This window comes from Bos grunniens, chromosome 13 (genome assembly GCF_055505025.1).
Source record: "Bos grunniens cultivar Pamir isolate PY7600 chromosome 13, Bosgru_T2T1.0, whole genome shotgun sequence".
In the NCBI taxonomy this organism is placed as follows: domain Eukaryota; kingdom Metazoa; phylum Chordata; class Mammalia; order Artiodactyla; family Bovidae; genus Bos; species Bos grunniens.
This window is the reverse complement of record NC_141177.1, coordinates 43883797-43898546: the sequence shown is the minus strand read 5'-3', so window position 1 is coordinate 43898546 and position 14750 is coordinate 43883797. Positions and strand designations below refer to the sequence as shown.

General features: G+C 44.6%; 1 protein-coding gene across 1 annotated transcript in view; it reads left to right on the top strand.

Moving 5' to 3' along the window:
* Nucleotides 1-14750, top strand: part of CFAP61 (cilia and flagella associated protein 61) — a 247955-nt gene that overhangs the window by 19058 nt on the left and 214147 nt on the right. Inside the window, 1 exon segment of the mRNA XM_086333756.1 lies at nucleotides 14055-14187. Within this exon segment, the coding sequence (XP_086189882.1) occupies nucleotides 14055-14187 (133 nt within the window).

Here is a 14750-nt window from a genome sequence, read left to right as displayed (position 1 = left end):
GTATATGGGATCTTAGTTCCCCAGAAATAAAGTGAAAGTGAAGTCGCTCAGTCATGTTCGACTCTTTGCGACCCCATGGACTGTACCTTCCAGGCTCCTCCATCCATGGGATTTTCCAGGCAAGATTACTGGAGTGGGTTGCCATTGCCTTCTCCAGGGGAACTTCCCAACCCAGGGATTGAACCTGGGTCTCCTGCATTGCAGGCAGACTCTTTACCATCTGAGCCACAAAGGGGCTTCAAGGATCAAACCCTCACCCCCTGCATTGGAAGCATGAAGTCCTAACCACTTACCAGGAAAGTTCCTGTTTTTTTGGGGGGGAGGTGGGGTTTGGCCACACCATGTAGCTTGCGGGCTCTCAGTTCCCCAACCAGGAATTGAGTCCGTGCCCCTTGCAGTGGATGGATAGAGTCCTAACTACTATATTGCTAGACAATTCCCATCATTGCCATATTGGATAAGTACTCGGTTTCTTTAGAAAGTATAAAATCTCAATTTTTAAAAAGCAAGAGTCTCTTGGACTACAAGGAGATCAAACCAGTCAATCCTAAAGAAAATCAGTGCTGAACATTCAGGGAGAGCCTACTATTTACCAGGCTTGTAGTATCATGAATTTGTAATAATGACATCAGGTAGAGGTAGATCTTGATCTTGGTTTTACTCCTCTCCAGATGAGTTAACTTAAACAAGGAACCGGGCCTCTGCAGGCCTTGATTTCATCTCTGTCAGTGGATGTGAAGATATTGTATGCCACGTGGGACTGTTGTAGTGATGGGATGAGCTGACAGAAATCAAGCACTCAGCACACTGCCCATCACATGTAGGTGCCCAAGGAAATTCAACATTATTACTAATATTGTTAGTTAAGTGGGGGAGACAGATCCACTTACAAGCTGTAATGCTTCATAGCTTGGAGGAGGGAAGGACAGAGAGGGATCAAGACAGCTTCATACCACCCCTAGACTCTCCAAAATCTAAATGTCCACCAGACTGCAGTCCCTCTGTGTAATGGATACTACTCAGCAATGAAATGGAATAAACTACAGATATACACAGTAGTGGGCTTCCCAGGTGGGTCAGTGGGTAAAGAATCCACCTGCAATGCAAGAGACACAGGTGATGTTGGTTCAATCCCTTGGTTGGGAAGATCCTCTGGAGGAGGGCATGGCAACCCACTCCAGTATTCTTGCCTGGAGAATTCCATGGACAGAGGAGCCTGGTGGAGCACAGTTCTTGGGGTCACAAAGAGGCAGACAGGACTGAAGTGACTGAGCACATACGCATACACAATAGCGTGGACCAGGCTCAGAAAGTTTATGCTGAGTGAAAGAATACAGACATGGAAACAAAGACTGTATGCTGTTTGTACGATGTACAAAATGGCAGAAGCCAGATCAACAGATGCCTCTGGCAGAGGCAAGAGTATGGTGGAGGGACAGGATGGGGAGACCATGCTCTGTGGATTGATTAGGGTGCATGCGGCTGTCAGAAGTCATCAACTTTTAATACCTGTGCATTTCACACTATGTTATTATACCTCAGTGGGGGAAATGTAAATGAAAAAGAGGCTTCACAGAGAAGGTAGCCTCTGACTCTAGTCAGGGGAGATGAGTCAGAGTTCAGCCAGATGGACAGGATGGGCAAAGGCATGAAGGCAAGAGAGCATTAGGCAGGTGGGCAGTTATGAGGAAGCACGCAACTGAAATGAGCAGACTTCAACTCGGAACCAGCAGGGAGCACTGAAGAAAGACGTGGTGTGGACTGTATGTCAAAGAATAACTGGTTTTCCTGTGGTCAGTGACTTGCAGGGGAGTAGCACAGAACAGTCTGTCCAAGAGTGATGCCGGCTAGAATTCAGGCAGTGACCAGTCAGAGGTCCAGGTCGCGGAATGGTCCAAGGCAGTTGCATAGATGCAAAGAAATGATTGAGATGGAGGGTGCAGTTTGGTTGCCAGTTGTATAGAGAAGTTGAAGAATGAGAACGAGTTGATGGTGATGCGGAATTTTCAAGGTTAGTGGGGGCTGGTGTATTCTTGCCACCTTTTCTTAATATCTTTTGCTTCTGTTAGGTCCATACCATTTCTGTCCTTTATTGTCCCCATCTTTGCATGAAATGTTCCCTTGATATCTCTAATTTTCTTGAAGAGACCTCTGGTCTTTCCCATTCTACTGTTTTCCTCTATTTCTTTGCATTGGTCACCGAGGAAGGCTTTCTTAACTCTCCTTTATATTCTTTGGAACTCTCCATTCAGATAGGTATATCTTTCCTTTTCTCCTTTGCCTTTCACTTCTCTTCTTTTCACAGCTATTTGTAAGGCCTCCTCAGACAATCATTTTGCCTTTTTGCATTTCTTTTTCTTGGGGATGGTCTTGATCCCTGCCTCCTATACGATGTCATGAACCTCTGTCCATAGTTCTTCAGGCACTCTATCAGATCGAATCCCTTGAATCTATTTGTCACTTCCACTGTATAATCCTACAGGATTTGATTTAGGTTATACCTGAATGTCTAGTGGTTTTCCCTAATTTCATCGATTTAAGTAGGAATTTGGCAATGAGGAGTTCATGATCTGAGCCACAGTCAGCTCCTAGTCTTGTTTTTGCTGACTGTATAGAGCTTCTCCATCTTTGCATGCAAAGAATATAATCAATCTGATTTTGGTATTGACCATCTGATGATATCCATGTATAGAGTCTTCTCTTGTATTGTTGGAAGAGGGTGTTTGCTATGACCAGACAGAAATGGTATGGACCTAACAGAAGCAGAAGATATTAAGAAGAGTGGCAAGAATACACAGAAGAACTATACAAAAAAGATCTTCATGACCCAGATAATCACGATGGTATGATCACTTACCTAGAGCCAGACATCCTGGAATGCGAAGTTAAGTGGGCCTTGGAAAGCTTCACTACTAACAAAGCTAGTGGAGGTGATGGAATTCCAGTTGAACTATTCCAAATCCTAAAAGATGATGCTGTGAAAGTGCTGCACTCAATATGCCAGCAAATTTGGAAAACTTAGTAGTGACCACAGGACTGGAAAGGTCAGTTTTCATTCCAATCTCAAAGAAAGGCAATGCCACAGAATGCTCAAACTACCACACAATTGCACTCATCTCACGTGCTAGCAAAGTAGTGCTCAAAATTCTCCAAGCCAGGCTTCAACAGTACGTGAACCATGAACTTCCAGATGTTCAAGCTGAATTTAGAAAAGGCAGTGGAAACAGAGATCAAACTGCCAACATCCACTGGATCATTGAAAAAGCAAGAGAGTTCCAGAAAAACCTCTATTTCTGCTTTATTGACTATGCTAAAGCCTTTGACTGTGTGGATCACAACAAACTGTGGGAAATTCTGAAAGAGATGGGACTACCAGACCACCTTACCTGCCTCCTGAGAAATCTGTATGCAGGTCAGGAAGCAACACTTAGAACTGGACATGGAACAACAGACTGGTATTGTCACCCTGCTTATTTAACTTATATGCAGAGTACATCATGAGAAATGCTGGGCTGGAAGAAGCACAAGCTGGAATCAAGATTGCCAGGAGAAATATCAATAACCTCAATATGCAGATGAAACCACCCTTATGGCAGAAAGCGAAGAACTAAAGAGCCTCTTGATGAAAGTGAAAGAGGAGAGTGAAAAAGTTGGCTTAAAACTCAACATTCAGAAAACTAAGATCATGGCATCTGGTCCCATCACTTCATGGCAAATAGATGGGAAAACAGTGGAAACAGTGACAGACTTTATTTTGGGGGGCTCCAAAATCACTGCAGATGGTGACTGCAGCCATGAAATTAAAAGTCACTTGCTCCTTGGAAGAAAAGTTATGACCAACCTAGACAGCATATTAAAAAGCAAAGACATTATTTGCAACGAAGGTCCATCTAGTCAAAGCTTTGGTTTTTCCAGTAGTCATGTATGGATGTGAGAGTTGGACCGTAAACAAAGCTGAGCACTGAAGAATTGGTACTTTTGAACTGTGGTGTTGGAAAAGACTCTTGTGAGTCCCTTGGACTGCAAGGAGATCCAACCAGTCCATCCTAAAGGAAATCAGTCCTGAATATTCATTGAAAGGACTGATGTTGAAGCTGAAACTCCAATACTTTGGCCACCTGATGTGAAGAACTGACTCATTTGAGAAGACCCTGATGCTGGGAAAGATTGAAGGCAGGAGGAGAAGGGGACGACAGAGAATGAGATGGTTGGATGGCATCACCGATTCAATGGACGTTAGTTTGAGTATACTCTGGGAGTTGGTGATGGACAGGGAGGCCTAGTGTGCTGCAGTCCATGGGGTTTCAAAGAGTCAGACTCGACTGAGCAACTGATCTGAACTGGTGGATTCATTAACCAAAGGTAAAAATAATAGTGCTATATGTAGAGGAGAGAGTTTGAGGAGATCGTGAGAACAAAAGAGATGGTCTAGTTTAGGGGGGTATTTTAAAGTAAAAAGCAGAGAATTAGAGCAGAATTTTGAAAGATGAAACTCTTAACAATAATAAAGAAAATTGGAAGAGAGTCACAGAAGTCAAAGACTCTTAAAGTGGCAAATCAAATAATTTGTAGGGAGATCAAATAATTTGATTACAAAAAAGAGACCGTTGGATTTGGCATTTTAAAAGACACAGATGAGATGAATAAAACTGATGAACTCCTAGCCAAACTTATCAAGCAAAAAGAAAAGGAGAGTAGACTTACTACCAATAGCAGGATTGAAAGAAGTGATATTAGTACAGATCCTACAGACATTGAGGGGCTTCCCTGATAGCTCAGTTGGTAAAGAATCTGCCTGCAGTGCAGGAGACCTGGGTTCGATCCCTGGGTTGGGAAGATCCCCTGGAGAAGGGAGAGGCCACCCACACCAGTATTCTGGCCTAGAGAATTCCATGGACTGTAGAGTCCGTGGGGTAGCAAAGAGTCAGACACAACTGAGTAACTTTAACTTTTCACTGTAAACTTAATTTTACAGACACTGAAAAGATTCAATTCTATAAATTCAACAATTTAGATAAAATGCTTATCTGAATTGTTTAGATAAATATAATCATCTAAAATGTTTCCTATTCCCTGAAAAACACAAACTACCTACACTCATTGTAAAGATGGTAATAATTGAATAATTCTATATCCATTAAAGAAATGTCAGCTGATGGACGAAATGCACAAGGCAGGATGTGGGGAAGGGCTCAGGGCTTCCATGCCTCTTCCAGTCTCCCCAAACCTCCACACTCTGAATTCTCTTAAAATGTATACGAAAAGTATATGGAATTTGGATTGTGCAAATTGTTATTTCCTTGGGGAATTTTAAAGCTTATGTTTTTTTGACATAGATATTCATCAAGACGTTATTATAATGGAAAATTATAGATAAATCTATGCTGACGTTGACATGTACGGAAGCTGCCTATCTCAAAATCCCCTGTTTCTGGTGTTTGTTTGGCGGGGGTGGGGAATGAGTGGAGTAAGCGAGGGAGATTAAGAGGTAAAAACATCCAGTTACAAAATAAATGAATTATGGGGGAGAAAAATCACCTGTTTCTTCCATTGTGTAAAAAGTAAGTGGCATCTTGGCTAACTCAGTGATGCGGCTTCTGCCACTTCAGGACGCAGGTGGCTCGAGAAGCCCGCTGTAGGGTGTGCCCCGCCCAGCGCTGGCTCCTAGGAGCACACGGGAACTGGGGGTCAGGAGCTGGTCTCCCCAGTTCTCGTCTTCCCACCTCCTTCTTCCTTTCTTCCTTTTACTCTTGCAAACTTGAATGTTACGAACGCCAACCTTCCCCTCGGCCTGAACTAAACCTCCCATTTCCCCTTTTCCCTGAGGTCTTGCTTATTTAGCCTCCCTCTGAGAGTGAGCTGTCCAGAAAATCTGCCAAAAGTAGTTCACGAGAGGAACGTGGTCCTGGTGGCCAAGAGATGACAGGGCGTTCTTTGTAGAGAGGGAGGGATGCTTATAAGAAGAGAATTTGGGGGGTAGCACTGAAATGTAGAGGCAGTTATGGTGTCGTTAGAATTAGTGTTTTTGCTTGCAGGTGGGGGCGGTGGCACAGCTTAGGAGGTCCTCCCTCCACAGTGTCCCAATTCGAGTTTTGACACCTGCAGGCGTAGTTCTTCAGATATCTGGAAACAGCACTCATGTGGACAAGCTCCCTCCTTAATGATGCAGGAAAAAACCATTTTGGAGTCAGATGGGTGCGGCCACGCATCCACTTAGGCTGCCTCATTTCTCGTTTCCCCTACATTTATTTTCTGACATCTGTATCATCTGTTGTTACTTGCACTGATAATTAATAGTGAAGAACACAATCCTTAAGATAACAAACCAGTGAAGGGTTTGGGGATATGATTATACTTCTGCTGTTTACCTAGCAACATATTCAGAGCCAGCATACTGATGTGATCATCCCCAGTCCCATTTCTTTGACTCATCTGTATTGTGCTGTAGTGTCCCCTTCTACTTAGAAACTAATGATCACAGTTACTGTTCTGTATTTTGTATGAAATATGAAGGAAAGCACAGCTGCTTCTAGACACACCTTTATTACCTATCATGGACTTGATTCATCACTGCTGGTGGATTTGAGATGTTCTCAGATGTAGAAACTGTTGAAATGGGCTTTCTGGGAAGAAACCTACCTTTTTCAAGTCCTCACGGGGTTGGGAGAGTACTTACCAAGGTAAGGATTATAATCGTGCCGTCAATCAGGGTTGTAAAGAAACTTACACCCAAGACGGATAGGTCATGGTGGAGAGGTCTGACAGAATGTGGTCCACCGGAGAAGGGAATGGCAAACCACTTCAGTATTCTTGCCTTGAGAACCCCATGAACAGTATGAAAAGGCAAAATGATAGGATACTGAAAGAGGAACTCCCCAGGTCGATAGATGCCAAATATGCTACATGAAATCACTACTGGGAGGGATTGGGGGCAGGAGGAGAAGGGGACAACAGAGGATGAGATGGCTGGATGGCATCACCGACTTGATGGACATGAGTTTGGGTGAACTCCAGGAGTTGGTGATGGACAGGGAGGCCTGGCGTGCTGCGATTCATGGGGTCGCAAAGAGTCGGACATGACTGAGTGACTGAATTGAACTGAACTGAAAGTAACTTAAAGTTTCCTTAATATAATACTGCTTTTTTTTGCTAATAACAGAAATTAAGTTAGGTCAGCATTATTGCTATTTAAAATAGATGAAAAAATTAGGACTTTTAAGATTGGTGTTTTTAAAATGCTAACTTTTCACCTTTTAAAGCAGTTATTTTTATTAAGCGTTTGATAGTCTCATGATTTTTTAGGAATCCACTTAAGCTTGACTTCTAAGCAATTTCATGTAAATAAACATTCTGATGTTTGAGTGATAAATATACTAAAGGATTCAAAAAGAATATGTGGGGCAGTTTGGAATTTCCCCACTGGTCTTCCTGGGTCCTGATAAGTGACCCAGCAGATAGAATTTGGTTCACAATCCAACTGGAGCAGAGATGTGCCAATGTAGATCAGATCGCAGTGGTGGAAGTTCAGGAGCCTCTAGTTGGCCCAAATGTGCTTTGAAGTCATCCCGAAGTCCTCCACAACTTGTTAAAATTATGACATTTTCCAATGAGCAGAGGCTAAAGGGTTCCAAAACCCATTTTAAAGTTTTGAATGGATCATACAGTTTAGAAATGATGGATTTGATTCTCCGAGAGAAGACCACTAGAGGTCACAAGAGATCTTAGAAAGAAAAAGGTGCTTTGTTTCACACGTCTGAATAAAAAGAAAAATCTGGGTGCCAAGTTGGCAGCTACTGTAGGTTCTCCAACTCCAAATTAAAACCAGTTGTGTTAGGGGTTGGTTTAAGTAAATACGCGGCATTCTTTAGCACGACCACTAAACTGGATTCTCTGAATTTTTCTGTCTTCACTGATTTCTTAAAGAATATTGTTTAGTCACTCAGTCTTGTCCAGCTGTTTGTGACCCCATGGACTGTAGCCCTCCAGGCTCCTCTGTCCATGGGATTTCCCGGCAAGAATGGGATTTCCAGGCAAGAATACTGGAGTGGGTTGCAATTTCCTCCTCCAGGGGATCAAAAGTGCATCTCCTGCATTGTCAGGTGGGTTCTTTCCCGCTGAGCCACCAGGGACACCCCCTCTGCATACACACATATATGCACTCACTCTCAGGCTTGAAGAAATACAATATTTGTGGTGTTTAAAGTGACATCAGAATCCCTTTTCCAATGGCACATTCTCAAGTCTCGCTAATCATGCAGATCCTCTCCGGCTGTGGCAGATGCCTTCAGGCAGCAGAGAGGAAGCTGTGCCAGTATCCCGAACACAAAGGTGGGCTGCAGCCGTCGTTTACAGCCCATGAGCATGAGCTTTCCATCTATGCGTTCGTTCGCAGCGGTTTCTTTGCTGGCAAGGAAACAACGTGCACCTCCCTGTCCAGGGAAGCCTCCTGAGGGCTCTCTTCCACACTTGATGCTGCAGAAGAGGGATCAGGATGCTGAGGGAGCCACCTGCCACCAAGGGACCATGCCAGCAGCTGGGCAAGTGCCCTGGGGTCTGGCATCACGCTGTTCCTTGAAAGCCCTCCTGGCTAACACGGAGGAGGTGGGGAGTGAGCCTGTTCTTCCTCCTCCCCACCTCCCAGGAAGCCAGCAAGAGCCCACAGGTCCCTGTCCTCCTTCACCTTGCCTTCTCCAGGGCTTCCGGGACACCGGACCCCAAGCCAGGTGTCCTGAGAGGCTGTTGATTTTCTTCAGCTTTGGATTCCAGCCTGCTTTCATCTGGCATGGTTCTCAGAGTCTGATGGGCATTTAGGGGCCTGAGGGATCAAACCAGTTTCTATGGGAAGGGCCTTTTGTTTCCTCCAAACAGGTTAAAATAAAATAGTCTGTAACTAGTTCCATAGCATGGGGGTCGTCGTCCACTCCAAGCCTCATAACGGCTGCAAGATGTAAAGGAAGGTTACTGCTTACTCGGCAGCGTCTTCCCCGTGTGTCAATACTTTGTGTTGATCAACTGTAACCTTCAGAGTCATCACCACCTAAACACTGGGGGTCATGGAGGTGCTGGCCACGTGGCCCTGCTGTGCCCAATGGCTCCAGGAGAAGTGGCTTTCCTCCTATCTGAGTGGCAAAGTGAAAGTGAAAGTTGCTCAGTTGTGTCTGACTCTTTGAAACCCCATGGACTGTAACCTCCCAGGCTCCTCTGACCATGGAATTCTCCAGGCGAGAATGCTGGAGTAGGTTACCATTTCTTTCTCCAGAGGATCTTCTCGACACAGGGATCGAACTCGGGTCTCCTGCATTGCAGGCAGAGTCTTTACCTTCTGAGCAGGCAGTGCACAAATTTAAACACTTTCCTGAATGAGTTGTTTTCGGTAGCTGGGGTGTCTTATTTCCAAGGGGCTAGTCTTTGTCACATGCCATTTGAGACTACGAGAGGCTGATGTCATACCTTATCATTAGCACTGGGGCTGATGCAAGAGCATAAACCATCGATTACCCCAAGGAACATGCTTGCAGAGCAGGTTCCTCTTTATACATTTTGGGGACGGGCTTAAGGGAGAGACTCTTCGGAGCTCCACAGCTTGGATGTTTTTTTCTTCTTTTTCCCAGAAGAATAAGTACTGAGATGTGATTATGGATCACTTTGTTCACAGGCTGCTGAGGGCTCATGATTAGGCATTCGGCCCTGGGTCTCTCTGAGCCTTTATTCTTGATTTTTATATCACGAAGTAGTGTTTTTGTGTCCATCATATGGATAAAAACCCATGGTACACAGTTGATTTTGGAGTTCTCTGAGTGATAGCTGTCTCTGTTCTCTTAAAATAATTAGGATATTGAATTACTTTCACATAATTTAAAATAATTACCTCTTGAAGAAAAGCTATGACCAACCTAGACAGCATATTAAAAAGCAGAGACATTACTTTGTAGACAAAAGTCCATCTAGTCAAAGCTATGGTTTTTCCAATAGTCATGTATGGATGTGAGAGTTGGACTATAAAGAAAGCTGAGCACTGAAGAATTGATGGTTTTGAACTGTGGTGTTGGAGAAGACTCTTGAGAGTCCCTTGGACTTCAAGGAGATCCAACCAGTCCATCCTAAAGGAAATCAATCCTGAATATTCATTGGAAGGACTGATGTTGAAACTGAAACTCCAATACTTTGGCCATCTTATGCGAAGAACTGACTCATTGGAAAAGACCCTGATGCTGGGAAAGTGGAAGGCAGGAGTAGAAGGGGACGACAGAGGATGAGATGGTTGGATGGCATCACTGACTTAATGGACATGAGTTTGAGCAAGCTCCAGGAGATGGTGATGGACAGGGAAGCCTGGCATGCTGCAGTCCATGGGGTCACAAAGAGTCAGACACAACTGAGTGACTGAATTGAACTAAACTAATATTGGGACTTCCCTGGTGGTCCAGGCATTAAAGATTTTGCAGTTCCAATGCGGGGGGACCCGGGTTCAATCCCTGGTCAGGGAACTAGATCCCACATGCCGCAACTAAGAGTTCACATGCTGCAACTAAGACCCGGCACAATCTAAATAATAAATCAATATTTTTTAAATTCTTAAAAAAATATTGGTGGGGGCTTTAATTTTGGGCAAGATATTTGAAAATGGATTTGTTGTCTATTCTCGCCTAGAATCTTTTTTTTTTTAAGTACTATCACTGAGGACTGTTTACAGACAAAAGCCACCTCTCTTAGCAGCGCCCTTCTGCAGGCTGTGGTGTGGGGAAGGGAGGGGTGTCCTGAATGCAGTGGGGCCTTCTTGGCTCTCCCAGCAGAGGGCTTGGGCACTCAGATGGAGGTTGCCGGCAGGGGTTTCAGAGTGTGTCGGATGGTAGGGGGTGTTGGTGGGTGGCATGTGAAGTCGTCCATAGCAGATGCTGCCGGGGGCTGAATGCCTGCGAGAGAGTAACCATGAGGGCTTCCCTGTGTCTGCATACTGTATCCCCTGACTCTCCTCGTCTCTACTGTCTTGTAGGTGAGACCCCCAAGGCCACACAGTGAGGAGATCTGGGCAGTAGTCTCAGCAGGGGAGTCAGAGGCAGGCTGGAGGGCTGGGGCGGGTTCACTCCCCAGAGGGCCCCCATCGGACCACATAGCCACTCCTGGCAAACATGCCTAGCGATGGCACCCCCGGGGCAGTCAGTGCCTGTGGTGGGGGGAGTCCCTTCCACGTTGGCTGTCACTGTTGCCCCTGGGCTATGGGCTCCAGGGTGTGCAGACGTCAAAGGTCAAACAAAGCAGGACTCTGGTAAGGACAGATTTTAATCCTAAATAACCACTGGGAGGGAACTCCATTGGGAGTGTGGTCCAGGGTGGACCAAACTCAGCTTTCATTTGTATAGAGGTGACTGGGCCTTCTGAAGTGAAAATACTACATGAAGGAAGGGAGGAAAGGAAGGAAGGAAGGGAGGGAGAAAAAAATCTGGAATTTATGTGATTAGTTTATCCTGGAGGAATTTAAAGCACTGGATCCAAGAGTTATTCTTTCGATTATATATTGTGATTTACAGAACGGGCAGACAGTCTGCTTATATCAACAATGGAGAATAAAAGGAAGAATCAAGTAACATTATCAAAATCTCACAAGAAAACTGAAATCTGCATCATCTTTTAAAAATTCAAACTGTAATAATTTGAATTCTGAGGGTATTGTAGAGATACTTCATAGAGATACAGATCAAGAAAAATTATATTTTAAAATTGCATTACAGCTAATAGTTGGAGTAAAATAAAGCAATTTAATGTTATGGTGATTGTTTCTCATAGAAATGTTTTTATTCTAAAAAGATTTTTTTATAATGACAAATTATGCAGTATCTAAGAAAAGAAGAAAACTGCACAGAAGACCCAAAGGAAAAAAGACTGAAATTTAAATTCAGGCGGTGATCTTATTCTTTAAGTTCTTATTTAGAATCAATATATTGGTATTTTCTTGTAATGCTGCTGCTGCTGCTGCGTCGCTTCAGTCGTGTCCAATTCTGTGCGACCCCATAGACGGCAGCCAACCAGGCTTCCCCTCCCTGGGATTCTCCAGGCAAGAACACTGGAGTGGGTTGCCATTTCCTTCTGCAATGCATGAAAGTGAAAAGTGAAAGTGAAGTCGCTCAGTCGTGTCCGACTCTAGCGACCCCATGAACTGCAGCCTACCAGGCTCCTCCATCCATGGGAATAGCAATTATGACTGAGAAAATTATTATCTGGTGTTGTCAGCAAGTGAACTACTCTGCTGTATTAGATATTTGACTAAAACAAAGCAATTATATGCTATGAACTTCAAGGTAGTAGAAATAATACGTTACATACAATAATAGATATATATTAGCTACAATGTAATTTAAAATCTGTTGAAACATAAAATACTGTGTAGTATGCTTGTGATCATATCTAATGAACATCAATTAACCTATAGAAGCAAATAGAAGTCATTCCAGGCAAAAGGATATATGCCTATTAATATCAATCTGTAGTTTAATGAAATAAAATGGGCTTTATCAAAAATTTTTAAAAAGAGAAAATGAGAGAGTGAAAATGAGAGAGCCTCTATGAGACTCGTTTGAGTGTAGAAGCCAGGCTCCTGCCCTCCTGCAGATGTTGGGAGACAGGGTAACCACAGGTGTGGGCTGGAACAAGCTGGAAATTCTCCTGGCAACCTGAGCTTGTTCAGGCAGGCACTTTAAGGCAGTCTCACATCATCCTAGGGATGTGGCCTTGAGCCGTCCTTAGTAACTGCTAGTATTTGTTCAGATATTCAGGCCAGGGCTCAGAATTAGTCAAGAAGAGACTTCAAGTGTCCCGGGTCAGAGTCTGGTCAAGGGGAGAGTCTTTGCCATTCATTAGATGGAGCTGCTAGTAACATCAAAAAGAACATACTAGAAGTTAGAGTGGGATATCTTCCCAACCCAGGGATCAAACCTGCATCTCTTATGTCTCTTACATTGGCAGGTGGATTCTTTACCACTAGTGTCACCTGAGAAGCCCCATGAGATGGCAGAGTAATGAAAGAAGAGGGGGGATAAAGGCTGGTAGCCAAATCAGTTATATGAGAAAAGCAATACAAATATGGAACATTTTTAAAAGAAAAGGACCAGGAAAATGTATAACACCCTAGACAGGAAAACTAGAATAGCGTTAATCTCTCTCCCTCCCTCTCTCTCTCTCTCTCTCTCTCTCTCTCTCTCTCTATATATATATATATATATATATATATAAAATAGCATAATCAAGAATCTGCTACAAAGAAGAAACAAACATGTAATATGGCAGCAAAATGAAAGCCAAGGGCCAGCACCACTGTGCTGCCATAAACTTGGTTCTTGGGTCTCCCATCCCTGCCCACACTGCGGGTCAAGGTCATGATAGGCAGTCGTGGGAAGGAGGCTTGAGGTAGTTGTGCCCAGGGTAGGGAGCAGAGCTTCGTTACCTGCAAACCAGCATCTCCTCCTCCATGGAAGTAGGCATCTCAGGAGCAAAGGGCACCATGGGCCCCTTGAAGGAAATAGTCTTTATCATAGTCATTCCCAGAACCTTTACGTCTTACCTGTGATAATCCATGAGGGACCTTATAGCAGAAAAGTGTTTTTAGATTATGGTTTTCTTCTAAGGGGAGGAGGGGGGTGCTGGGAGCAGTGTTGTAGAAACGGTACTCCTTGAAACACACATGGGAGGTGCTGCGCCCATCTTCCTGTCCTTTGGCTCACGAGTGATGCTGCGCCTGCGTCTGCACCCAGCCAGTGAGCGTGTCCCTTCTGCCTGGTACAGCCCACCTCCAGGTTTCGACATAGCTTCCTCCCCATCTCTCCATTCGGGTCTCACTCAGGTGTCCCATCCCTGACCCCTTGGCCCCCTCATTCTCCATCCCAAAGCAATTGGTCGCACTTTGAAATGTTCCAGGAGACTTCTTTGTTACATTCTTGTCTATTCCCCCCATTACGATGTAAGTCCATTTCTTGGGTGTGTTGCTCTATCCCTGGCATTTAAGACAGGGTCAAAGGAGCAGATGGAGGAACCAACACTGATTTAGGCCTTTCCTTTGACAGGGTGGAAGATCACGATGACCTCATACCAATATTCCTGCACCATGACACCATCCTGAAGGAGACGTATGGCGAGTACTTCCTGGCTGAGCTCATCGAGGCCCAAGACGAGGAGAATCACGCTGTCGTGTGTGAGGTGCATGATAACTCACCTGGGGCCCACCCGGGAGAGGGGTGAGAGGAGGGCAGCCCTGGTCCCGGTTCGAGGAACATCCTTGGAGCCATGACGTCACCCGCTTCCCCAGGGTTCCCGCTCTAGGTTTTTCAGGTTTTACGAGGCCCTCCCAGATGCTCAGTCTTAACAGGTTCAAGCCTGAACTAGACACAGCTGACTCCAAGTTCCTGGAAAACAACTTGGGCAAACATCTTATCATTTGGGCTATGTGCCTCTTGGCAGATGTGCAAGTCATTTGTATAGATAGCAACAGTTAAGGTGAGCTTAATCAGTGATGCCGCGCCCCGGGTGTGATGGATTTAACGGATTATTACCCTCAGTTTCAGAACGTGAATTCTATCTCAGAAAAAAATTCCTGATGCCAGGTTGCAGTCAGAACAATGAAATCAATCTTTTGGGGGTAGAGCACGTCAGTATCTTGAAAACGCTCCCCGTATACTTCCCTTATGCAGTCCAGGTGGTGAAACATTGATCTATATGATGGAAGAAGACACATCGGAAGAAGGCCAGGATGGGGGCTTTCC